At 38.8% G+C, this 26,333-nt stretch overlaps 1 protein-coding gene and 1 non-coding gene across 3 annotated transcripts; both read left to right on the plus strand.

Moving 5' to 3' along the window:
* The first annotated feature begins 852 nt into the window (after nucleotides 1-852).
* LOC121504411 (PRELI domain-containing protein 1, mitochondrial-like) lies at nucleotides 853-9,397 on the plus strand. Of its 2 annotated transcripts, none has more exons than XM_041779138.1 (6): nucleotides 853-1,012; nucleotides 4,096-4,225; nucleotides 5,923-6,148; nucleotides 6,351-6,464; nucleotides 7,158-7,236; nucleotides 8,974-9,397. In XM_041779138.1, exons 2-6 carry the CDS (start codon nucleotides 4,134-4,136, stop codon nucleotides 9,087-9,089), a joined length of 627 nt encoding a protein of 208 aa, XP_041635072.1. In that variant the 5' UTR covers nucleotides 853-1,012; nucleotides 4,096-4,133; the 3' UTR covers nucleotides 9,090-9,397. The 2 variants fall into 2 exon arrangements, with proteins under 2 accessions (XP_041635072.1, XP_041635073.1); XM_041779139.1 differs by having other exon boundaries at nucleotides 8,977-9,397.
* On the plus strand, nucleotides 1,692-1,763 carry trnag-ucc. Its single transcript has one exon. It is a non-coding gene; the product is annotated as a tRNA-Gly (tRNA).
* Nucleotides 9,398-26,333: the final 16,936 nt, after the last annotated feature.

Below are 26,333 nucleotides of genomic sequence, written 5' to 3' on the forward strand. Positions count from 1 at the left end.
AATCACTTTAGAACAATTTTAACCACCTTTTTACAATATTTAACCCCTTTTTCCACTTGTAACCCATTTTTGTCACCTTTTTGACACTTTCAACATGTTTTGCCACTATTAACCAATTCTTTGGCTCCTTATGCCAGTTGTTAACTATTTTTGACTTTGTCTTGCCACTCTTTACCCAACTTTGCCATGTTTTATCATCACTTTAACCATTTTTTTGCCCACTTCCGCCACCCCCAGTTGTCTGGGCCCCAGAAACGTCTCCCCATTATCCCCCTTATGGGCCAGCTTGACTGTTATATTATTTAAAAGGTCCATTTTGTATTGATATGAATATGGTGTGCCCTGAGATTTTGGCTTAACCTTAGGTGTGCCTTGGGTGAAAAAAGTTTGAAAACCACTGCTCTAGTAAGCGCTCATGAAGGACTGTTGGGGATTTAGGTTGATTTTTTGGGTATCCGATAGCTCTCTGGCTTTGGTACCTGCATAAATCTGCTTCTAAATCATTCGTTCACTTACTGTTAGTTTTTGCTAAATGGGTAAGAGCTTTATAGGCTATCCTGGCCCCTTTATTAAAGTTCAGAAGAGCTGATGAGGTGCTACAGTGTGTTTGTCCAATACTGGGTCACCTGTTGCCTGTTTCTCCATAGAAAGCAGTCAGAATAAAGGCGAAAATGGATCCAGCAGCAGCTAATTTGTCACCTGCTCCTTTGGTGCTGGCTGCAGATCCATCCCTAAAGGTCAAACAGGAGAAATGTAGATTATTACACTAAATCTGCATCTTTCTTACACACGGAGAGCTTGTTTTCCCTTTAAAAGTGAGCAGAGCTCGTCATCTAGTGGGGAAAACTGGAAGTACACTGTTAATAAAATGAGCACCTGATTCTTTCTGTGTTAAATAATCAGCGTTTTCACGGCTGAAACCCGCAGATTCGCCGTTTCCCCTCATGCTGCCTCTCTTCAGACCTCATTTATCCGACACCGAGCTCACCTGGCCGGAAACAAAAGGCTGCAGGTAGGTATGGTGCTCCGTTAGCCTGAGCTGTTAGCCGTTAGCTTCCTCCGCAGCATCAGCATCACCGCGGGGGAAGCTAACTGCTAACTCCATAGCACGAACATCGCTACGGCTCCTGCTGATACAAACTTCCGGCTCATTTTACCTGAGCTCACAGTATTCATGACTAAATATGCTCGAGGGAGCCTGGGATATGCCGTTTAAGAAGGAATATGTCGGTATTTATCGACTGTTAGGACTGCTGAACACGAATAAACACAGGGAAACAGGAGCTAGTGGGTACTGGTGTTACGGTGTGATTAGTCACCATGCTATCTGATGACTTTGAGCCGAAGACGTCTGTGGTTGTCGTACAGCTACTACCTCTTTTTTAAATTACATACCCAGAGTACACTTATTAGAAGTGTCTTTAATGACTGCTGAAGGAAGGATGATACGTGAAACATCTGGTGGAGCTGCGACAACCAAACATAGACGGGGAACTCAGGAATTCACACGGTCACTCTTTGAACCGTTACACCGCTACGTCTGACGAACTGATTTAATAGGTTAAAATGATAATGTGAGCTAGTAGTAGCACTCGAGCCTTTAGCTAATGTTAGAAGTCAGTGGTTTAAACGGTTTAGAGATCATGACATCTTTTTTCTCTATTAACGAAAATCCTTGCAGAGTAGATCAGGCGTTGGTGGTATAGTGGTTAGCATAGCTGCCTTCCAAGCAGTTGACCCGGGTTCGATTCCCGGCCAACGCAAACGTTTTGCCCTTTACTTATCGGTTCTTTATCACCGTTAATGATTTTTCTACGTCACAAAGTTCAAGTCAGTGCACTGTTGTGAGTTTTTCAGCGGTACAGAATTGTTGTTAAATACTTTAACTTTCACTGAGCTGCCTTTTATTAAAAGTGGCACATTTAGAAACCCTTTGGGACTCTGAATAAATATAAAAAAGGTTATCTGTGTCTTCAGTTTCAATATGGGCCCATTAACTAATGATCTATCTAAAGCATAGTTAAAAAAGACAGATTGTAAGTCTTAACTAATGATGAGCTGATCGATTCGGTCATCTAAAAACAGATATAAATGTATATGTAGATTTTTTTTAATCAAACATTTGATTTTAAGATGCTGCAAACAACTTCTACAAACTCTCTGATGTACTAATCACAGCACCATACAAACATAGAGCTACTGCATACACTAGCGCAGTGGTTCTCAAAGTGTGGGGCGGGCCTCCTATAGGGGGCGCTACAGAGCTTCAGGGGAGGCGCAGAACCAGAACCAGAGAAAAGGTGATTGTCTTTGCTAACCTCTGCTGTGCATGGAGAAAAATGAATAAACTTATAGTTACTATAGGGACTATGCTACAGAGCAGTGTTACTCAACCAAAGAGCAAAAGTTTTAAAGATACCTTTGCAAGAGCCACAATCTAAGAGGTGAAAGTGGCAAAAACAGCTGGAAGTAGCAATAAAAATAGGCTAAAGGTGGCAAAATGGTCAAAGAGCAGCAAAAAATGAGTGAAAAGGGGTGAAAATGGGGAGAAAAGTGGAAAAATGGTCAGAAAGTAGCAGAAATGGGTGAGTGACTTAAATGGGCAAAAAGCAGTCAAGAGTGGCAAAAATGGACAAAAAAAGAGGAAACAAGTGGTATGTAATGACAAAGGGTAGGTTAAATGTGCAAAAAGTGGCAAAAAAGTTAAGAAAGGGGGAAAAAATGGGATAAAAGTGGCAAAATAATTGTGAAAAAGGGCAAAAATTGGGGAAAAAGGAAACAAGTGGTATTAAATGGCAAGGTGCAGCTTAAATGGACAAAAGGTTGAAAAAATTGTAAAAATATTTGATAAAAGTGGCAAAAAGTGGTTAAAAATGGGGGGGGATAAAATGGGATAAAAGTGGCAAAAAGTGGTTAAAAATGGGGGGAAATGAGATAAAAGTGGCAAAAAATTGTAAAAAAAAAATAGGGCAAAAAATGGGATAAAAGTGGCAAAAAATTGTAAAAGAAAAAAAAATAGGGCAAAAAATGGGATAAAAATGGCAAAAGTGGTTAAAAATGTGGGGAGAAATGGGTTTAAATGGGATAAAAGTGGCAAAAAAAATTGTGATGAAGGGCAAAATTGGGAAAAAGGAAACAAGTGGTATTAAATGGCAATGGGCAGCTTGAATGGACGTAAAGTGGCAACAAATTGTAAAATAGGGCAAAAAAATTGGATAAAAGTGGCAAAAATTGAGAAAAGTGGCAAAAAGACATAGCAAAAATGAGAAAAAAAAGATATTTAATGATGAAAGGTAGCTTAAATGGGCAAAAAGGTGAAGAAGGGCAGAAACGGGATAAAAGTGGAAAAAATGGGGAAAAAGAGGCAAAAAGAAGTTGTAAAATGACCAAAAAAATATGAAAAAGGGTATTTAATGGCATTATAACTGTATAAAAGGGAAAGGCAGATGTTTAAGGACATTTGCAAACCAAAATATCCAAAAATATATTAATGTTAAAATGTTTAAAGATTAGACGTAAATGTTTGAAATGTTGTTGTTTAATTTTTTTCAACTTGAATCCTTTTGGTGCGTGGGGGTCCACCGAATGAATAATTTCTTCTTAGGGGAGGCTCACTCTCACACACTTTGAAAACCCCTGCACTAGCAGATAGATGCTGAACCCTGAGCACATCTGGTACCTACACTGGTGAAAACAAAGAGCTCTGAAAATGAGGATTTGGGCACAGCAAGCAGAAAAACCCTCACTGGACCCAGTCTCTAACACGACAAACATAAAATAGAACAGGAATTATTCTGAACAGAACCAAACAGCAGCAGAAAATACACAGAATTAAATATCTGACTGACTGTTTTTCTGCTGTAGCTGCTAGTGGAGCCTCCAGAGGCTCTGTGTCTGCAGACATGGGTCGGTATTTCTGACTGACTGTTTTTCTGCTGTAGCTGCTAGTGGAGCCTCCAGCGGCTCTGTGTCTGCAGACATGGGTCGGTATTTCTGACTGACTGTTTTTCTGCTGTAGCTGCTAGTGGAGCCTCCAGCGGCTCTGTGTCTGCAGACATGGGTCGGTATTTCTGACTGACTGTTTTTCTGCTGTAGCTGCTAGTGGAGCCTCCAGCGGCTCTGTGTCTGCAGACATGGGTCGGTATTTCCACAGTGACGTCGACATTAAGAGTCCCTGGCAGCAGGTGTTAGCAGCCTTCTGGCAGCGCTACCCAAACCCTTACAGGTAAGTCATGATAAAAGCATTAAAGGCTAAATTCAGTTTTGTGTTTCTTGTTTCTCGTTGTTTGAGATTGTTCTTTGGTTTCGTTATTTGTTTTGCGTTGTCTTGTTGATTCTTTTGTCTATTTTTTGTTTCTAGTTTGTCTTTTTTGTTTCTATTTTTTGTATATTTTTGTCCCTTGATTTCATTTGTTTTTTGTTTTTATGTTTTTTGTTGTATTTTTGTAATTTATTTCTCATTTTTGTTTTTTCATTTATCTTTTTTCTTGCTTATTTGGTTCTTGTTGATTTTAGTTCTTGTTTCTTGCTTTTCTTTTTTCATTTGTCTCTTGATTTTGTTTTTTTCTGTAATCTGTACCTCTTTTTGGTCTTCTCGTTTGTTTTTGTTTGTCTTTTAGATTCTTTTGTTCATTTTTGTTTCTAGTTTGTCTTTTTTAGTTTGTTTCTTGTGTCTATTTTTTGTCACTTGATGTTGTTTCTTTTGTTTATTTGTTGTATTTTTAAGATTTGTTTCTCATCTTTTTGTTTTTTGTTTCAATTTTTTGTTTCTTGTGTTTTTGTTTCCTGCTAATTTTAGTTTAGTTTTTCTTGTTTCCCTTTTTTTCATTTGTCTCTTGACTTTGTTTCTAGTTTGTCTTTTTTAGTTTGTTTCTTGTGTCTATTTATCTCTTGATGTCGTTTTTTGTTTTTTTGTTTGTTTTGTTTTTTCAGGAGTGGTTTCTTATCTTTTCGTTTTCATTTATTTTTGTTTCTTGTGTTTTTTTTTCCCACTAATTTTAGTTTAGTGTTTCTTGTTTCTCATTTTTTCATTTGTCTCTTGAATTTTTTTCTTTTGTTTTTTGTGATTTGTATCTCATTGGTTCTTCTTATTTGTTTGTCTTTTTGTTTCTTGTTTCTTATTTATGTCTTTAGTTTGTTTTTTGTTTCTTGTGTCTAATTTTTGTCTCTTGATTTCATTTCTTTTTTGTTTGTTTATGTTGTTTTTGTGATGTTTCTTGTTTTTTGTTTTACTTTTTTGTTTTTTTTCTAATGTATTTGTTTTCTGTTTAGTTTTTGGTTTATTTTTTGTCTCTTTATTTTGATTCTTGTTTTTGATTTGTTTTTATTTTTGTTGTTGTTGTTGTGTTTTTTTTTTGTCTTATTTTTGTTTCTAATTTGTCTTTTTTATTTTCCCCGGGGTGTGTGTGTGTGTGTGTGTGTGTGTGTGTGCTATAATCGGACTGTTCCTTTCATTGATTTTCCTTTTTTTGATCCAAACATAAAAACGATTAGTTTAATTTTTGTAAAAAAGAAAAGAAAAATCTGGAAATGTTTCTGGATTCTTAGTGTAATGTTGACACTAAAGGCATGTTCACCATGTTTTTCCTAACTGTGGGGAAACGGCTTGTTCCCTGGTTGTTGATTTCTCATTTGAAAATAAAACCCAGTTGTTATAAACTTTACTGACCCTGGGTTGATCTGCTCTGTTGAAAATAGTCTTAGCATGAATGCTGCCATGGTTGCATTTCCTACTGAACAGTTTTCCAAATGTTAACCTTTTCTTTTTTTAAATCGTACCGCTCCAAAACTTCCGTTTTTAAAAAAATATTGCCTCTTTTAAAAGTTTCTTCATTTTGTCAAAACGTCATCAGTTCTGAAAATGTCCCCCTCTGCTGGTCACCTGGTGGTCATGCCTCTTACCTGGCTGTCTTTACGTCTCAGCTCCCACGTTCTCACCGAGGACGTCCTTTACCGTGAGGTCACCCCCAGCAACCACCTGTTGTCACGGCGACTGCTAACCAAAACCAACCGTCTGCCGGGCTGGGCGGAGCGCGTGTTCCCCGCCCACATGGCAAGGGCCGTGTACGTCCTGGAGGACTCCATTGTGGACCCGCAAACGCACACTCTCATCACAAAGACGTGGAACCTGAACCACAACACGCTGATGGTGAATATGACGGTGGCGTTCATCATTTATGCTAGAACTTTTCATTGATGTTCTTGTTTTAAAATGAGTTTAATGTTATATTTGTAGAAGTCTCATAAACCGAAGAATCATAGCTATGTTTAACCATCCTCACTGCTGAGTTTCATCTGTGTTTTATGTTTAAAGACTGTGATGTTTAGTCTGTGCTGTTCGTGCGTCTCAGACGGTGGTGGAGCGATGCTTGTTCGAGGAGGACCGCAGTCGGCCATCTTGGACCAAACTGAGGAGGGAGGCCTGGATCTTTTCAGCGGTGTACGGCTTGGCCCGGCCCATCCAGGTGGATATTTACACGTGCTGAATCTAAATTCAGAACCGAGGGCGGAGCTACAGACATCACAGAGAGATAGGGCATTATCACATTAGGCACAGTTGTTTCATACGTACCATGGTGCAATCGCTCCCGTCTCTCCAGGGGTCTGGTTTCATTTCAGTAATGTTGGTCAGCGCTGGTACTACATATATAACCAGTAGGGGGCGGTATGCATGTAGTTTGCTGGCAAATCTGCCAAGAAGAGAAAAGAAGAAGAGGCAGCCATGGCATATACTCAGGCTGACATTAGTCTATGCTACGGTTAATAATCCAGTCCATCAGGTAGGAAAAAATTATTTTTGGGACGCCAACAACGACCCTCTTCCTACCTTCATCTACTGTGTAACTCAACGGCTGTAATGAGCCCATGCACTCCTGCTTTTACAGCGACTAATGGAACTAGACTCTGGGGTCAGGTGTGCTCAGATCCAGGCCAGAGTGGAATTATGCAACATAAACCTACAAAGCCAACCTAGTGGTAGCTGCTGGTACCACGGTAGCTTCAATGCTAACAGGGGATGCTAACAGCTAATCCAGCTGAATTTGGCAGTAGATAGCGGCACACATTTACAAATTTATCGTAGCTTAATGTAGTTTTAATTGTAAATAGATTTGAATTTATGTTGGTTTGATCTAAAAGAAGCTAACTGTGTCTTTCAGGAGTTTGGACTGGCCAGGTTTAAGAGTAACCAGGCCAAAGCCATGAGGGGTCTGGAGTACGCTCTGTCCAAAATACAAGGTAAGATGCACACGGATGCAGAACACACATTTTTATTTTTCATGATTTTGACCTATTTTTAAAAAATATAAATCAGAGCTACTAGTCTGCCTTTATGTCTGTCAGCCTGTCAACAAATGTTAAACCAAGATAGAGAGTCAACGAGAGCTTGTGCCAAAATCCTGCCCACCAGAAGGGTCAATATAGAAATACAAAGATAAACAGGATCTGTTAATTCTTGAGAAAATCTCAAAATTCACGAGAAATAAATCAAAAACATCAAAACATTTTAAATGTAAATTTTTATTTTATTTATTCATTTGAAAATTTTGATATATAAAGACCTAAATATACAATTTTTTAAATCCGTATATTTACGAGAAGCAAAACAGGAAACAGTGTCTGATAGTCCCAGTTTCTATGAATTTCTCTTCTTAGTCCAGATAATAATGATAAAGTGATGACCTGGACTAAATAGACTGGACTAAGTTACAGATTTTTCAACACGAAAACGTCAAGCTTTTTCTCCTAAAGTTTCAACTTTTTAACTTGAACATTTTGAGTTTTTTTCTTAGAAATAAAAAACTTTTCAACACTAAAATTTCATGTGTTTTTCTCCAGTTTCCTGACTTCTTTATGTTAAAGTTTAAGGTTTATTTCAAATTAAGTTACAATGTTTTTTAATGTAAATATTTTGTTTTTGGATTTGTTGTTGATCGAAAACTTTTTTCAATGTTTAATTTTAGTTTTTTTTTTCTCTTTAACTTATAACTTTTACAACATAAAAATTTCAAGTTTAAATTTGAAACTTTTTTAACATTAAAAGTTTATTTCTATTCAAGGTCTGACTTTTTTAACATTCAAATTTGATTTTAATGAGATTTTTTTTTGTTTCTTAGGTTATGGCTGTAAGAACTTAAAAATTTAGAGTTTTTTTTTTTTTTTACTTTTTGAACTTTTTTTTCACCTTAAGTCACAGCATTTTTTCAATGTTTTTTAATGCTATTTTATTTTCTCCAAAGTTATGTCATTTTTCTTTTAAATGTCCAACTCTTTAAACTTGAAAATTTCCTGTCTTTTCACTAAAAGTTGTAAAGTTATAAGTAAGTAAACTTTATTTATATAGCGCTTTTCACAGACAGTAGTCACAAAGTGCTTCACAGTAGTAGACATATATAAAACGATCATACAGTCGAATAAATAGTGTAAAATACAACCAAACACAATGCTGGGTCAGTTTGGACTAGAATGCTTGCCGAAACAAATATGTTTTTAGGTGCTTTTTTAAAGCATCCACTGAGTCCAGAGAGCGCAGGTCTAAAGGAAGTTCGCTCCAAAGGCAAGGCGCAGTGGCTTTGAATGATCAGTCTCCCCGAGTTTTAAAACAAGTTCATGGAACCATCAGCAGGTCCTGCCCAGACGACCTCAGGCTTCGAGCTGAGTTATGACTTCTTGAAATTAAAAAGGTTTTACGTTTCTTCTAAATCAACAACTTTTTTAGCTTTATGATTTCAAGCGTACCCCCACCCACAAACAGATCCTCTTTATTTTAGTATTTTCTTGAAGAGCCCTAATGTACTGTTTTATAGACAGGACTAATAAAAAACATGAAAATAGTTAGAGGTTATAGCCTGACGGTGATGATATGCAGGCTTTAACAACTTGATAGGATTTTTGAAATCAGGCTGTGGTCATTACAGTTAAACATCAGTTAAAGTTACAGATCAATACAAACTGTTTTCTCTCTTTGATTGACAGCAGCAGATGCCCCGCCCCATCTCCACAGTGACCAGGCGGAGTCGTCAGAGAAGCACAAGCCCCTCCCACCACAGGCCGGTCCAGCCTCCAACCAGAAGCCAAAGCAGTTCGTCTAAGATCTCAGCTTCTACATCAGCAGCTGGCTGCAGCATTTATGACAGAGGGGGCGGGGCTTTATGCCAACCTGAGCTGTGATTGTCCCCGTGGGAAGTCAGAGGACAAATGTTCTTTTCTTTTTTAAATATCAGCTGCTCTGTAGCTAGAATCAATCCCAGAATGCTTTGGGGCTTGAATACTGTCTTTGATAGAGATTTTATACCTCAAAGGTGCTTTTTTCTTTTTCTTCTTCTTTTTCTAGATTATTAGGACCCAGGACCAGGGGAATTGTTGGCGTTTCGTTTTTGTTCCCACTTTCACCAAAACAATAAATGATGTATATTAATTTAAATAAACTTTAAGAATGTTTAATGTTTTTCTTAACTGCTTTAACACACTTTAAATCTTAAAATTCACAGGAAACAGACGAGTTGAACGCCTCTGATCAGCCAAACAGTTCCTCCATCAAACAAAGAAAAACCGCCCACAGGTACTTTACTACAGAGAACCATCAGCGACCACAAAGGAAACTCACCATTAGCCAAAGGAGGGCAATCACCTGGGGCCTCAACATACAGTCATTATAGGTGAGAATAAGATATGAGGTCTAAAACTACTCTAAATGATTAAGATGTGAATGTCCATTAGGGTCCAAGAGTTAAGAAAATAACATCAGACACATTTAATAAACTCAAAGAGACTCTGTGGAGGACTCCTGACCCCAACAGCAGATCCAGGACCCTGAAAAGTCCCCAGAAGTCTTCATATCAGTCTAAAGATAGTCAGGAGGAACTGAAATAGTGTCTGGGTGATTTTAAACTTGTTTAATAGAGAATCTCTAAATGTCCCCTCTGGGTGAACCCTACAGAAGTCTCTTGATGGATGCATAAACAAGTTGTGTTTTACACACACTCAATAGAAAGAAAACACATGTTCAGATTTTTGGTTTTTATGGGGAACTTTAAGTTAAGTCAAGTCAAACTTTATTTCTATAGCACATTTCAAACACAAGGCAACACAATGTGCTTCACAGTCACAGGCAAGTTAAAAGGTACAGAAGAAAAAAGAAGGCAGAAAGTCAAATAAGTACAACACACCCATCACACATTCGCCACAGAGATTAAAGCGTGCAAACACAATACCCCCCCCCCCACACACACACACGTACAACCGCACTGTAAAACAAGCAATAAGATCTAGCCATAAGCTGATGAGTAAAGTTTTGTTGAAGTAAACAAAAAGTTAACTTTATTTGTATTCACTGAGCTAATTTCTGTCAGTTTAATGTCAGGCAGCATGCAACACCTTGTGTATGGCAGGCACTATTTTGTTTAAAGAAAATTAGAGTATTGTTGTAAATCACTGAAGATTGCTTAGATTTAATTCGCTGTGACAAATGAAAATAGTGTCAGTGGTTAGTGAATATAATTTTTAAAATATCAAACAATAGACAAACAGATAAATTAATTTAAGAATTAAATGCCAATATAGGTGCATATAGATTTAGGACTTTGTGTGAAATGGCTTAAAATGATCAAATTATTGGTTAAATCTAACTTAATACTTAGTTAAAATAAAGACAAAGTAAGGAATGTATTCCTGGTGTACCTGCCTACATTTAAATAAGTTTGTATGCTTAAAATAAATCTGAGTGATCTGAAAAGGTTCGCTTAGTTAATTATTTGATTGGATTTAACTCAATCGATCAACCTAAATGCTATTTAGTTCAACAGAGTTATGCAGATTTAATTCAACAGTAAATTAGGATTTAGTCAAGAACTAAACATTAAAAATCTTTTTATAGGTTGAGTGTGTCATCCTGACATTAACCTTTGGATCCAGAAATCATTGGGAGCGTGGAGACGTTTGATTGTTTGATTTATTCCCTATAATGTCTCAGGATGCAGTCTAAAGTTTTATAATCAACCTTTACTCTTTTTTTTTCCAACAATTTTTTTTATTGGTTTTTCAAAACAAGTTTAAAAACAACAACAGAACAAAATCTCCAGCTCAGACATAACATAGCACAGATCTACCTCACTAAAAAGAAGGAAAAGGAAGTACCATACATTAAACAAATATATGCACATGAAGTACAAGCCAAACATCCAATCTGGGTATCTCATAATTCCAACCACTTCTTTGCAATACGATGGCATCAAAAAGTTACAAAAGGGTAAGTCTGAAGGCAGGTAAGTAAAAATATAGTCAAGGGCAAAAGAAACATTAGGATCTAATTGGAAATCCATGCAAAATTGACAATGATAAAATAGGTCCTATATGTACTAAGTAAGGATCCCAGACCTTATAAAAATGATCCACAGAGGAGTGAAGCATACATGTGATATATTCGTTAGGAATACATTCCATAATAAAGTTGTGCCATGACTTCTTTGTAAGGACTGTGTCTTTGATACAGAAAAGCAGAATATTCTTCCTAGCTGCAAAGGTTAGGAGAGTAAATAGTCTTTAATGACTAGCTTTTGTGATATGAACATTTGAGAGACCAATAAGAAGCCAAAAATAGCAGATAATTCAGATACAATACCAAGCCAGTATCTTTGCAACTCAGGGCATGACCAGAAACAATGAATGTAATTGCCAGTTTCAGATTTACATTTACTGCAAAGTGGAGATGCATTATTATCCATTTTAAGTTTGAGAGCAGGTGTTATATAAATACGATGTACAATTGTTAACTGAATGGATCTAGTACGATTGCAGACAGAAATCTTAGTAGCCTTGATCCATACCTCCTGCCACTCTGCATCATCAATAGAGATGCCCAGATCTCTCTCCCATGCTTGTTTGGTGGCCTTAGAGGTTAGAGAGGAATTCAGACTAAGGGCCTTGCAAAATACTCTTGCATGTTTCTTGGTCACACTTAAAGACAGAAACTTTTCTACATGAGACATTACATCATTATTAATTAAAGTAGTGTCTTTCTTAATAAAATGTCTAATTTGCAAATATCGAAAGAATTCCCCATTTTGTAGTTTATACTGTTGCTGAAGTTGCTGAAATGATAAAAAAGCTTGAGCAGAAACTAAATTTCCCAATTTAGTTATTCCATGTTTAAACCATAATCCAAAGCCATGATCAGAACAGCCTGGAAAGAAGTCTGGGTTATCCAGAATAGGAGTGAGGGGAGATGTTAGTTGAGTGTGACCCTCTAAAGCTCGAATAGACCTCCAGGTTTTGATTGTACGTAGGGTGATTGGATTAGAACAGAGAACCCGGAGCGATTCAGGGTTAGAAATAAAAAGTAAGTTCCATAGTGGACATTTAGATTGAGAAGCCTCAATATCTAGCCAGATCGAATTTGGGTCACATTTTAGCCAGTCTGTCATTGCACAAAGATGGGCTGCCAGCTGATAAAGTCTCAAATTAGGGACATCTAAACCCCCATCTGAGGCCGACAGCTTAAGTTTTGCCAATTTAAGTCTAGGTTTCCTTTTACTCCAAATGAAAGAACTCAACCAGCCTTCAAGTACCTTAATTACCTTGTTTGATAACAAAATAGGAATCATACGGAGTGGGTAGAGTAATCTGGGAAGGATATTCATCTTAATAAGAGCAACCCTACCCAGCCAAGAAAGCGGTAAAGGGGCTCAACGGTCCAAGTCTGCTTGTAAAGTTTCTAATAAAGGGGAAAAATTGGTCTTAAACATCTCCTCATATGAAGGTGTAATATAGACTTCAAGATATACAAAACCAGAAGGTGACCATTTAAAAGGAAAGGGTTCAGCTAATTCTGGCATAGATGTTAAAGTCCCTAATGGCAAAGCCTCTGATTTAGAGAAATTCATTTTATAGCCTGAAAAAATACTAAATGAAAATATTAACTGTGTTAAGAAAGGAATGGAAGTCTGAGGTCGTGTCAAAAATATCATAATATCGTCGGCATAAAGCGTAATTTTATGCTCTCTCTCCTTGACTAGAATGCCAGGAATCATAGCATTCTGCTGTATCGTTTGAGCGAGTGGCTCGATAGCAACAGCAAAAAGCAAAGGGCTGAGGGGGTCTCCCTGCCTATTTCCACGGTGGAAAGGGAAACTGTTAGATCTAAACCCATTAGTCACAACTGCAGCTGTTAGAGAAGTATATAAAACTCTAACCCACTTGATAAAATTGTCACCCAAGCCAAATTTCTCCAATATAAAGAACAAGTAAAGCCACTCCACTTGATTGAAAGCCTTTTCGGCATCGAGTGAGAGCACGAGAATTTGATCCTTACTGTTCTGGGAAAGCTGGATTATACTAAGGAGTCGTCTGATATTATCATTAGAGTAGCGACCCTTAATGAAGCCTGTCTGATCCTCCCTAACAATGGAGGGTAACACTTTTTCAAGATGCAAAGCTAATATCTTAGAAAGCAGTTTTTGATCAGAGTTAAGTAAAGCTATTGGCCTGTAGGAGGCACAGTTGTCAGGGCATTTCCCTTTTTTGTGAATAAGAGATATATTTGCTTCCCTGAGTGATGGGGGCAGAATTCCACTTTTGAAGGATTGATCAAACATGGCTAACGGTCAATAAGGATGTCACTGATCTCCTTATAAAACTCACACCCAAAACCATCTGGCCCTGGAGCCTTCCCTGATGGCATAGATTTCAGAGCCTGTAGAGCCTCGTCTCTAGTAATTGGTGCATTTAGTTTCATTTTTTTGGTCTTGTGAGATTTTGGGTATTGTCACATCTGCATAAAAGGAATGCATGAGGGCTAGAAAATTCTCAGGAATTTCAGACTTCTATAGATTTGAGTAAAACAAAGCAAATTCCTTATTAATAACTCTGGTATCATGTGACCTGATCCCATTAGAGTCTGTTATTGAAGCAGTCATTTGAGTGTTAACTTCCTTTTTGACCAGATTGGCCAAGTATCTACCAGGTTTATCACCACATTCATACAGTTTTTGTTTTGCATATTTAAGGGAATGCTCAGAGTTCTGAGTCGGAAGTGTATTCAAAGCAGTGCGAGTTGCAGTCAGTTCTTCAAGTAAGTTTAGACTCGGGCTAGATAAATAACACTTCTCTGAAGTAGCTAGATTAGATTCAAGTTTCTTGAATCGATCAGCCTTCTGATACCTCATGGAAGCTACAAAAGATAACACTAGGCCCCTGGAGTAGGCCTTACAGGTCTCCCACATTATAGAAGGACTTTCAAAAGATACAGAATTAATGGAGTAAAAAATTCTAAACTCTGAGTTAAAATAGGAAACAAACATGTCATTTCTGAGAAGTGATGGCTGTAATTTCCACCTTCTTGTTATTGCTTCATCAGAAAGAGGGTAGATCAAGTAAAGGGGTGCATGGTCAGATAAGATTATGTTATCCGGGGAGCAGGTGGCTTGGTGGTTAAAGGTGCTCCCCGTGTACGCGGGCGGCCCGGGTTCGAATTCGGCCTGAGGCCCTTTACCGCATTTCTCTCCCCCACCTTTGACCCTGTTTCCGACTCTATCCACTGTCCTCCTCTATCTAATAAAGGCACAAAAATGCCCAAAAATAAATCTTACAAAAAAAAAAAGATTATGTTACCCAGTGTGCATGAGCGCACCTTAAACATCCTGGATGAGGGAATAAAAAAATAGTCAATTATAGTGTAACTTCTATGGGGAGCTGAGAAAAATGTAAAATGGGGTGAGTCTCTCTCCACACATCTGTATATCCAAAATCTTGACATAAGGAGGTAAGTACCTTTGCTTGCCTGGAGGGAGGAGTGTTGCTTTTACAGAATTTATCAAGAGAAGGGTTAAGATGGCAATTAAAATCTCCTCCAACAAAGCAATTCTCACAATCTAGTTCAGCAAACTGCAAAGACTTTGGGGAGAAAATCTGGGGAATAGCCAGGTGGGCAGTAAAGATTCATGAATGTTACATCCTTGCCTGAAAGTACTCCCTTCACAATAACATAACGTTCATGAGTATCTATAATACTCTTTGTTGGTTTAAATGCAGTGTTGGGCATAACGCGTTACTAAGTAACGCAGGGAGCAGGGAGGAGCAGGGAGGAACCGCCCCATGTAAACAACCCAAAACTGGATTTAATTCACCGCCAGCTGCAGAGTGTGTCACTAAGGAGGCACTAAACAGACTGATAGCAAGGTATGCTGATATAAGCTGTGTAGTCCGCTGTCTTCAGAAAAATAACGAGAGAAAAAGATAAGACGAGGGATAGGACCGCCGTGTAAAAAGATATTCAGAGAGCAGCCGGGATTTAATCTTTACTCTGTCAGTAGAGTAGCCTAGATCTGTTTGAGACTGTGTTAAAAATGCTTTAACACTGTCAAAAATTGAGAAACATTTCTACTGAGTTCTATTGTTTCACCACTTTCCAACATAATGATAATGGCTACAATGTTATATAAAATTTGAGTTGTTTCCTCTCACATTGTCATAACAACACAAATTAATGTGATGTGTACAATAATGAGGACTCAAGTGAAAAAGTAACGCTTGAGTTATTTTTCAAAGTAACTAGTTACTTTTACAAAGCAGTAACTCAGTTACTTTTTGCAAGCAGTAACTAGTAACTGTAACTAGTTACTATTTTTCAGTAACTTGCCCAACACTGTTTAAATGCCAGCTTTTTGCTAATAAGAATTTCCACACCTTGACTAAATGAAGAATAAGATGTTGAGAAAACCTGCCCAACCCTAACCTTACAAAGCAGACGAATACGCCCGTTTCCTTGTTTTTCACTGGCGAATCCATCTTGTAAGGCACCCGTCTGAACCGTTTGGGCCCGGTTAGCCAGCGACAGGACCAATCAGCGACGAGGGGCAGTACACTCAGTGGTATCGTTATGCAAACAAGCAGCAGCAGGAGCTGGCGCAGTTATGGAGGAAGAGATTAGCGTGGATGCTGCTAAAGCGCCAGTTTTATCAGAACTTGACGACATTTCTTCATGAAAAGAAGAACAAAGAACAGCAGTGAGTTGAGTTCTTTTCAAAAACGACAAAAGTCGAGTACTGACATGTCTATAGTCGCCATGTTTCGCATTAATCCTTGGTAGCAGTCCAAGCTGCTATTTAGCTGCTACGTCACGTGTTTTGTTGCTCTGATTGGCCCGTAGAGATGTGACAGACAGAACGTTCATCCAATCACACTCTGAGTTTTTTTCAAATCCTCTGCCTTTTCTCAAACGTTTCCTATTGAAGCTTTCCCTTGTGGCTGTGTGAAACACATCCATCTGGCGTGTCAGGTTAGCCCAACCCAACTTTTTTTGCAATTCAACAGTGTCCTTATTTTCCAAGTGAGTTTCCTGGAGAAAAGCAATAGATACATTCTCTCTTTTAAGAAAAGACAATACCGCCAATCTTTTGATAGATTTTTGGAGACCCCTGACATTCCATGAACAAAGTTTGATGTTATTAAAATCCGACATAATCATGAAACAAGACTCCTGTAAATTAACCACTTTATGCTAAGACCCAGCCCCACCCCGTAGTATGAGTGTATTGTTTGACCCAGAATGGTTAGACTCTGAATATGTCTAAGGTGCATCAGTATGATAAATATCAAACCTGAACCACGTACACCCTGAGCTGAGAAATGAACACAAAAACCTAACAACAATAACACTGCAAAGAACAGAATAAGGATCTTTCCCCAAACAAACAGGGACCCACATCAAACACACACAGCTGTGTAGCAACGAACACACCGGCAATAAGCACTTACAGTCCGCTATACAGGACCTTCCTTCTGGAGTGACTTGAAAACAAACTAAAATATTTCACACGTTATGAGCAGCTACCACCCGGCTACAACAGAAAAATACAAATGAGAGACAAGATAGATACAAAAAGAGGAAAACAGATCCAAAGTGTATAAACAAACTTCACAGTCCAGTCTGGGGAATTATTTAAATGATCCAAGAGTACACATGAGAGTCAAAACATAATCCAGCCAGAGTGAATGAGTCTTCTCAAGGCAACGGGGGGGCAGCGGGCACCACCGAGACTCACGGAGCTGGTAGAGAGTCCAAGTAGACACATACTTGATCCGGGGTGATGAACCTCCACTTGGAACCTTCGTGGGTAATTTGCAAAGTGGCGTGGAAAAACATGGCGTAGGGTAACCCATGTTCTCGTAGACGCTGTTTAACCGTGTCGTATGCTTTACGTTCTTTCATAACAGCTGAGGAGAAGTCGTTGTAGAATGAGAGCTTGGATCCGTTGTACATAAGAGCACCATCTTGACTGGCACGACAAGCCGCCTCCATTACCCGCTGTTTATCTCTGTATGTGTGAAAATGCAGCAGCAGGGACCTGGGGTGTTTATTTTGCTCTTGCCTCGGCGCTAACGAGCAATGCGCTCGTTTGCTTCCTTCCCATTTTCTCAAAAGACTGGGGCCAGAAAGTTTCCAGGGACATATCACTAAACGTACATATCAAAAAGGGCTCTCAGGACACAGATATTTTCAAGATAAATCAATAATTGCAGCCGAGTGGCACGGAGCTCTGGTCCAAACCTTGTGCTCACAGCGCCGCCATCACATGCTTCACTGGAAATACGCTGCCTGGCCAAAAAAAAAAGTCGCCACCTGGATTTAACTAAGCAAATAGGTATGAGCTTCCTATTGGATAATTACTGCATGGGCGATTATCTGTCAGCTGGTAACAAGTTATTTAACCCCAGCTGATGCAATGAGTAACTTCTCATTTCTTAAACAATGGATTTTTTCTTCCCTAATGGCACGGGCATATTCCAAGATGACAATGCCAGGATTCATCGGGCTCAAATAGTGAAAGAGTGGTTCAGGGAGCATGAGACATCATTTTCACACATGGATTGGCCACCACAGAGTCCAGACCTTAACCCCATTGAGAATGTGCTGGAGAAGGCTTTGCGCAGTGGTCAGACTCTCCCATCACCAATATTAAAACTAATGCAACACTGGATGGAAATAAATCTTGTGACACTACAGAAGCTTATCGAAACAATGCCACAGTGAACGCGTGCTGTAATCAACGCTAAAGGCGGTCCAACGAAATATTAGAGTGTGTGACCTTTTTTTGGTGCCAACTTCTTTTTTTGGCCAGGCAGTGTAGAAACCCATAAAATCATCGTCTCTAAGGTTTTCATAAAATACAGTTCAATAATAAATGTTTGATCAGAGTAACACTAGTAGGGATCAATGTTTCTCCACTCCACAGAGGGGTCAGATCTGTGTGAAAATGTTATCATGACTCTGAATCAGCTGTGAAAAATCTCTAAAGAGGGTTTCTGCTGAGAACTAAGGTGGTTCTGAAGGTAAAAGATGGGCACGCCCAGAACTAGCAGGGTGTACCTAATAAAGTGGCTGGTGAGTGTATATTTATTGTGTGTGTCATCACTGAGGTAAAACAGCTTCAGACTTGTTATTTGGTTAATGATGCCCAACCCGACATTCCACCTTCATGAATAAACTGGTGTGGCGTTCCTGCTGTGACAAAGCTCCACCCCTTCTCCTGTTTTATCTCAGTCAAACCAAGAAATGAGCCGTCCATTTTTTTTTTACATCACTCAGAGGAGACGCACCGACAGACCGACCTACACACAAGAGCCAGCACCACTTCTTCTGAGAGAGGACAGAAGCAGGGAATACTGGGACTACTGGGAGTACAACCACTGTAACCAGGTACTGGATCCACACAGACAGAGGTAAAAAGAATCAAAATGAGAGTCATGTTCAGGGACAGGGAGTGGTTTTTAGTGGTTAACAGTTCAAACAGCTTCAAATGAAGTAAAACACATCAGTTCATCAATCAATCAGACATATTGATCTGTTTTCATGGACACAGGTGGTTTCAGTTCTTAGAGCTTCTATGAATATTGTTGATTTCATTCTGTAACACTCGTCACTCTGTCACTACCTGACATTTAAAGACATGAACAATCCAGAATAAAAGCTTCTACATGATTCTGTTAGCACTAAAATAATCAATCTTAAAAACGTTTGTTTACCTCAAAGATTTCAACATTAAAACTTCACCAGAGTATTCTAACAATGAAAATGACATTTTTAATGGTGATAAAAATCCGTGGTTTTGACGGCTGCACTACCTGATATTCTTAGGCTTTGAGAGGCCAACATCTAAAATTAATTATTTAGTTTTGAACCCAGAAAATGCATTCAAACACAGTGGTCTTTTGGGTCCATTACAGACTGTCTAATGTGAGAGTACCCTCAGTCTGTGATTGTCCTCTGAAATGTGCTGTAGAAATAATCCTGACTCTCTTACCCTCTGCTGTCTTCAGATCCTCTCAGAGACTAAATGGCGTCCAAGTTAAGATCTTAGCTGTCTGCTGTGCCGGGACATCCTTAGAGATCCCGTCATCCTGTCCTGCAGCCGCAGCTTCTGTAAAACGTGTGTGGAGAAGAGCTGGAAGGGGAAGGAGGACAAGGAGTGTCCTGTTTGTAAGAGACGAAATTCAAAGGAACTGTCTGTTAACTTTGCCTTAAAGAATATGAGTGATAGTGTTCGACAGAAGAGACCAAAGAGATCTTCAGAGGATCTCTGCAGTCTGCATCATAAGAAGCTCAAACTCTTCTGTCTGGCCCATCAGGAGCCGCTGTGTCTCAACTGCATGGATTCACAAAAACATGACAAACACACAATCAGATCCATCGATGAAGCTGCTCGACAACACAAGCAGAAACTTGAGGGAAGTCTGCAGCCCTTAAAGGAGAAGTTAAAAGCTCTGAAAGAAGTTAAAGTGAAGTTTGATCAAACAGAAGCTCACATGGAGGTCCAGGCCCGACACACAGAGAGGCAGATTAAGGAGCAGTTTAAGAAGCTTCATCAGTTTCTAGCAGAGGAAGAGGAGGCCAGGCTGCGTGCACTGAGGGAGGAAGAGGAGCAGAAGAGACAGAGGATGAAGGAGCAGATGGAGGCTCTGAGAGCACAGATAGCAGATCTTTCACAGACAGTCAGAGCCACAGAGGACCAGCTGAAGGCCCAAGACGTCTCCTTCCTGAAAAACTACAAGGCTGCAGTGGAGAGAGTCCAGCAGCGCCCCCTGCTGGAGGAGCCACAGCTGCCCTCAGGAGCTCTGATAGACCAGGCCAAACACCTGGGCAACCTGGTCTTCAAGATCTGGCACAAGATGAAGGATCTGGTCTCCTACATGCCGGTCATTCTGGATCCAAACATGGCTGATCCAGGACTCATCCTGTCTGATGATCTGACCGCTGTGAGACGAGGATGGAGACGGCAACTTCCTGATAATCCAGGGATGTTTGATCGTTACAGGTCTGTCCTGGGCTCTAAAGTCTTTAACTCAGGGACTCACCGCTGGGACGTCCATGTTGGAGACAGTAATAGCTGGTTCTTAGGTGTGATTGCAGAGTCTGTCCAGAGGAAAGGAAACATATGGAATCAAGTTTGGAGTGTAGGGCTCAGTGACGGTAAATACAGAGCATATTCACCAATATACCGACTCAGTGATATCACTGTAGAGAATCCTCCAGAGAGGATCAGAGTGAATCTAGACTTTAACAGGGGAGAGCTGTCGTTCTCTGATCCTGATACTAACACACTCATACACTCCTTCAAACACACTTTCACTGACAGGATGGTTCCAGTATTTCATACTGCGGATAAACACCAACTGAAGATTTTACAAATGACTTGTACAGTGACTGTGGGAAAAAGATAAAAAAGGTTTAAAATTCAACCAAAGTAAGCCCCAATACTGACACCGGTGGACACCACAGGTAATGTCTACATGTGTCATTTAATAACTCCTCACCCTCAAAAACTGTTTCCTGATGGTCAAATAAGTTCTAACATGGTTCTCATGATGCCAACCTTCAGATATCATTGGGAGTGTGGAGACCTTTGACTGTTTGATTTATTCTCTGAAATGTCTCAGAATGATGTATAAAGTTTCATAAATTACCTTTGGTCTTTGGTTTTTAACATTTTCTTTTTACATTCTGTCAATAAAAACAGCTCTGCTCATCAGGTTTTTCAGTTTGGTGCTTCACTGGAAATAAAATCCATAAAATCATCATCTCTCAAGTTTCATTAATGCCTGCTCAGAATTAGTCCTTCATACTGAACACAGGTTAGATAAAAAGTGTTGGGATAGTTACTGAAAAACAGTAACTAGTTACAGTTAATAGTTACTGCTTTCAAAAAGTAACTGTTAGTAAGTGAGGAACTGCATTTTAAAAGCAACTCAAGCATTACTTTTTTTTTTACTTCAATCCTCATTATTGTACACATCACTTTAATGTGTGTTGTTGTGTCAATGTGAGAGGAAATAACTGTCATATAAGGTTGTAGCCGTTATCATTATGTTGGAACGTGGTGAAACAGTAGAACTCAGTAGAAATGTTTCTCAACTTTTGACACTGTTAAAAACATTTTAACACTGTTTAAGAAGTCTAATAAAGATACACTCTACTGACAGAGAAAAGATTAAATCCCAGCTGTTCTCTAAATGTCTTTCTGGCGGTCCTCTCTCATCTTACCAGTTTTTTCTTGTTATTTTTCTGAAAGCAGCGGACTACACAGCTTATATCAGAAGCGTGTCTTCAACAACATACCTTGCTATCAGTCTGTTTAGTGCTGCCTTGGTGACTCACTAAGGCAGTGATTTAAAATCCAGCCCTGGTTGTTTACATGGAGTGGCTCCTCCTTGGTCTGCTGTGCTAACGTAAGCTGTACCTGGGTTAGCGTTGTTTGTAGCATCTGTACTTCGGGAGGTTGGAATAACTGTTCTTGGTGGTGGGAAAGTGTTCTTCCTGTTTTTTTTTTTGTCCTGTATCTCGAGGAGTAATTATGCTCGTATTTCCAAGACAGAGGGCTCACACTCGAGTGCTCAGCCATGATGTGTGTGTGTGCTTCAGTGCCTGTGTTTGTTTGTGTGTCCGCAGAGGCTCTATTCTCTCACAGGATGCTGATGTTCTTACGTCCCGTCACACTGTGTGCTGAACCGGATGTTTACTGACCTTCATGAACGGGTTGTAGGCTGTAAAAGTGATGAGTAATGTGTGATTTAAATTCTCAGTAACTGTAACGGCATTAAAGATTTTAAAAAGAAACACGTAACACTACTAGTTACTATAAAAAACAACAGAGTTACTGTAACATGTTACTAAACAACACGTTTCTCCCAACATTGTTAATAATAAATGTTTGATCAGAGTAACACTAGTAGGGATCAATGTTTCTCCACTCCACAGAGGGGTCAGATCTGTGTGAAAATGTTATCATGACTCTGAATCAGCTGTGAAAAATCTCTAAAGAGGGTTTCTGCTGAGAACTAAGGTGGTTCTGAAGGTAAAAGACGGGCACGCCCACCCAGAGGAAAAGAAAATCCAAAAAGAGATCTCAAAAATGTTTCATTTACTTCTCCTAGACAACGATGAGATCTGTGTGACACCAAACTGAGACTAAGGTGTATTTCTCCTGTCTCTCATTTTTTTCTCCTGAGCAATAAGATGCACTGAATCTCAGTTTAGTCTCCATTGAAGTTTTAGAAGAGATCTCATCAGCCTCTAATTCAATTCTCAAAGTTTCTCAACTTTTGTGTCTCTTTGTGATCTCAGGCAGAGAAATAAAAGAGCTCTCTTTATGAACTCAACCTACTCTCATCCCAGCTTCAGTATATGCACCTCACACTTAGCTCACACAGAGCTGATGAAGAGCTCTCCACAAGCACTCATTGAATTCTCAGACTTAGATACATATTTTGGTGGTTTTTATTCACCTGATATCTTTTTGATTTTATTGTAATCCACACAATATTTTTTATTTATTATTGTGCACAATGAATTGTTGAAAATGTATGATTGTAGGCTGCAAATATATTCTGCTTTTATATTAATTATATGTTCTATAAATCCTTTTAAGTATTGCACTGCATGTGATTCAGTTTTGTCACGGACTACATAAAAGACGTAACATGTTGTAAAATAAAAAACTAAATTTATTAGTAACTTGAAGGCTATGAGGTGTCTACTCAACAAAGTATTTACATAAAGTCCTGTATATTATTTCCCCAGATGTCATTTAAAAATACCACTATCATTGCCTCCAATAAAGAACACATTTGTGAATGAAATTATTCATCAGAACAAAAAACAGAATGCTACACTATGACCCTTGCATTGAGAAAATTTGGTTTATATAATGCTGAAAAAAGCATTACATTTTCCGTGGATGATCTCCAGAGTTTGTAGAGCTTTTGGGTTCTGTTCCCTCTTCTTGGTTTTTAGCTGAACTGTCCTCAAATGACAGGTCATCATCAAACAATAGGACATCATTAAATATCATCCAAAGTACGTTCCCTAACAAATTCTGATAGGTGATCAACAACTGTATCAATGTGAAATGGCTGTTCAGGTTCCGATTCAACATGAAGTCCAGAGTGATGCATCTCACTTGTTTGTCCACAGCACTGGGATGTATGGTTGGCGTTATGTAGGTCACACAAATTTGTGATCAAACAGTATTCCAGGTCAGTACAGTCATCAGCCTTCAGATACGCTTCAGAACTGGTCACTTGCAGTCATCTGGCCTCAAGTCTGATGATTCTAGAGAAAAACAAAAGAGGTGGAATATACTCTACCAATTTCTTATCACTTGGCAATGAGTCATGCTGGAGTAAACTGAGATGGTTGCTTTACATTTTTGCACATTCATTGTGTTACCTCCGTTCTCCTCTCTTTGTGTGTCCCGATGAAAACAGGGTATAACAGTAAAAAGTTACCATATTTGACACTAACTTGCCAATTTATAAGTCATCCAGGTCAAATCCTGTTATAAATCCCCCTTTTATGAGGTTATACTGTGAATGTTTTATTGGATCTGTTCAAGAGAGGTGCTGATTTACTTAAACAGAAACTTTGGATGCTGTAATTTGTGCTGTTATTAAACTGTACTAGGTTATACTCAGACATGTTCTTAATATTTTGTGAATCCTACATATAAATGTGATCTTAGCAGACTGTCTTTTCAAATTTAATTGATTTTTTTATATGTACAAAATCATTAAAGAATGTTGTCAAAAGCAATGGAGCTGAGAGAAGAAAAAAGAGATGGCCAGTTTTAAATAAAATACCAAAAGTCCAATTTAAGTAAAAGCAAAGGTGTTGTGGTGTTTTACTTTGTACATTTTGATTTATTTTGGTAACTTCCGGTTTCCGGAGTCACTCCTGCTGGCCGCTAACTTTTCTTTGTGTTCCCTGAGGCAATCTCCCCTCCCCCCCGGGTGCTGGGGAGAGATCACACCTGCAGCGAGTTCTCATCAAAGAGGGACTACTTTAGATCGGCTGCAGCTCTCCACCGGCGCCTGAGTTTTGTCTACCTTCCCTCGCGGTAAACTTCTGCTCCAGGCTCACACATTTTCTCGAGAAACCCTCAGAGAAGTCTTCAGCGTTTGTTGTAGACCTTTTGAGTAATTTCCAGTGCTTGTGTTTTTGTGACCTGTTCTAACGTGCCTCCTCCTTTCTTTTCCAGTGCCTCACTCCCCGCTCACTGCAGCCAGCTCCAGCACTCTCTCCCCCCTGGACTCTTGGACTCACATTCCCTGATTGCTTACCTGTGCAAATAAAACTGTTAAAACTGCTACTCCGCCTCCGCATCCTGGGTTCTACATCACAAACCACACAACAGGTGTTAAAATACGAATTTGGTAACAGTTAAAGTTACCCATATGAATAGTACTTGAGTAGAAGTCTTAAATTATGTGTAGTGTATTGTAGTGTAGTTTAGTATATTGTACTGCAGTGGACTGATCAATAAAATGTGTCTCCAAAATGTAGTGGAGTGGAAATATCAGCAGGTATTAGTAAAGTGACAATATATAAAAATTATAAAATGCTAATTTCCTCACCTTTCTTCTGTATCTTCTGTACTTTGTTGGCTCTTCACTTTTCTTCTCCAGAGTCGTACTTATGTGCCATTTTCAAACGTATTCAAAATATGTCTGTAAAAAAGCAAAAGTGGAAATAAGCATTTCATAAACTAAACATAAATTCATAATACCGTATGTCTATCTGTTTTTACAGCACAAATGATCACAAACATGCATGCATACACAGTTTACAGGTTATTTACACAAATATGAGAGAAGCAATGCTGACTAGCTGGAACAAGACTAAAATCTGTTTAATAAGATATTTTTTTCTGTACATACAATGTGACTCTGCATCAAAAAATAGAATACAATTAAACCTGACAGAAACTTTACCTGCACAAATTATTTCTTTCTTATCTTTGAAATTACGAAAAGAGGTATGTTGTGGTAGCAATTTTATTTTCAATTGTATCAAAATAAGCAACACACATTTAATTAATGAAGACTTAAAGACGTGTGGGCGATCAACCAGCTACACAGCAGTTTAAAATTTACCAGGTATATAAATAAAACTGGGCTACATGTATGAACCAGCTGTAATGATTTAAAAAGCCAGACTTTTGAAATGATATGGCCATTACAATAAAGAATTTTAAATATTTCCTTCCTCATTTAATTAATATTTTTATTTTATTTACAATTTTTTCACGTTTTGAGTGCCTGAATTTTGCCTTTTAAACTGGATACTGTCTGCAGTGTTTGTCAACTTCTATAGCTGGATCATTTTGTCGTTTTCAGATAAAGATATTTCCCTCAGCATTATAATATAAAACTATCACGTAGTAGTTAATGATTTGGTACCTTACTCAGCTCTGATCAGAGTTTATCACAGTAAACAGGGGACGTTGTTTAGCAAGTTACCATTAACTTTAGCTAGCGAGGCAGAGGGCAACCTGACTGAAATTAGGGATGAGTAGAGTCTTTTTCATGTATATAATTAAGTTAGATTACATGTTTATACGTTTTTTAAAGAGTTGATGCCCTGAAGTCGCGTCAGTTACTCCCTACCTCCTGACATCTGCGCCTGTCTGTCCGTGAGTGTCGACAACTTCTGGATTTATTCAACTGCAGGGAGAGGAGAGGGAGGTTGGACCGAACCACTTTGGAGCACTGGAGGGGGGACAGGGACGGTCTTTAAAATCTTTAACCAGATTAATTTGTGTATGCAACCCAAAGAAGGGCATTCAAGGCATATCATGTAAAACATAACTACATGTTTTCAATGAAATTAGCATTTTTTTTTGGGGGGGGGGCAATTCAGTGATTGTCTAGGATTGAGGGGGTCCAAAACACCCCCTCCACTTGATTTTCACCTATGCATACCTAAAATCATTCAACTGATTAAAACGTCCCAGTGGCAGATACTTTTTCTTAAAATGCATCATAAATAACTTTAGATTGGACGTGGA

Source organism: Cheilinus undulatus, linkage group 22, assembly GCF_018320785.1.
Source record: "Cheilinus undulatus linkage group 22, ASM1832078v1, whole genome shotgun sequence".
In the NCBI taxonomy this organism is placed as follows: domain Eukaryota; kingdom Metazoa; phylum Chordata; class Actinopteri; order Labriformes; family Labridae; genus Cheilinus; species Cheilinus undulatus.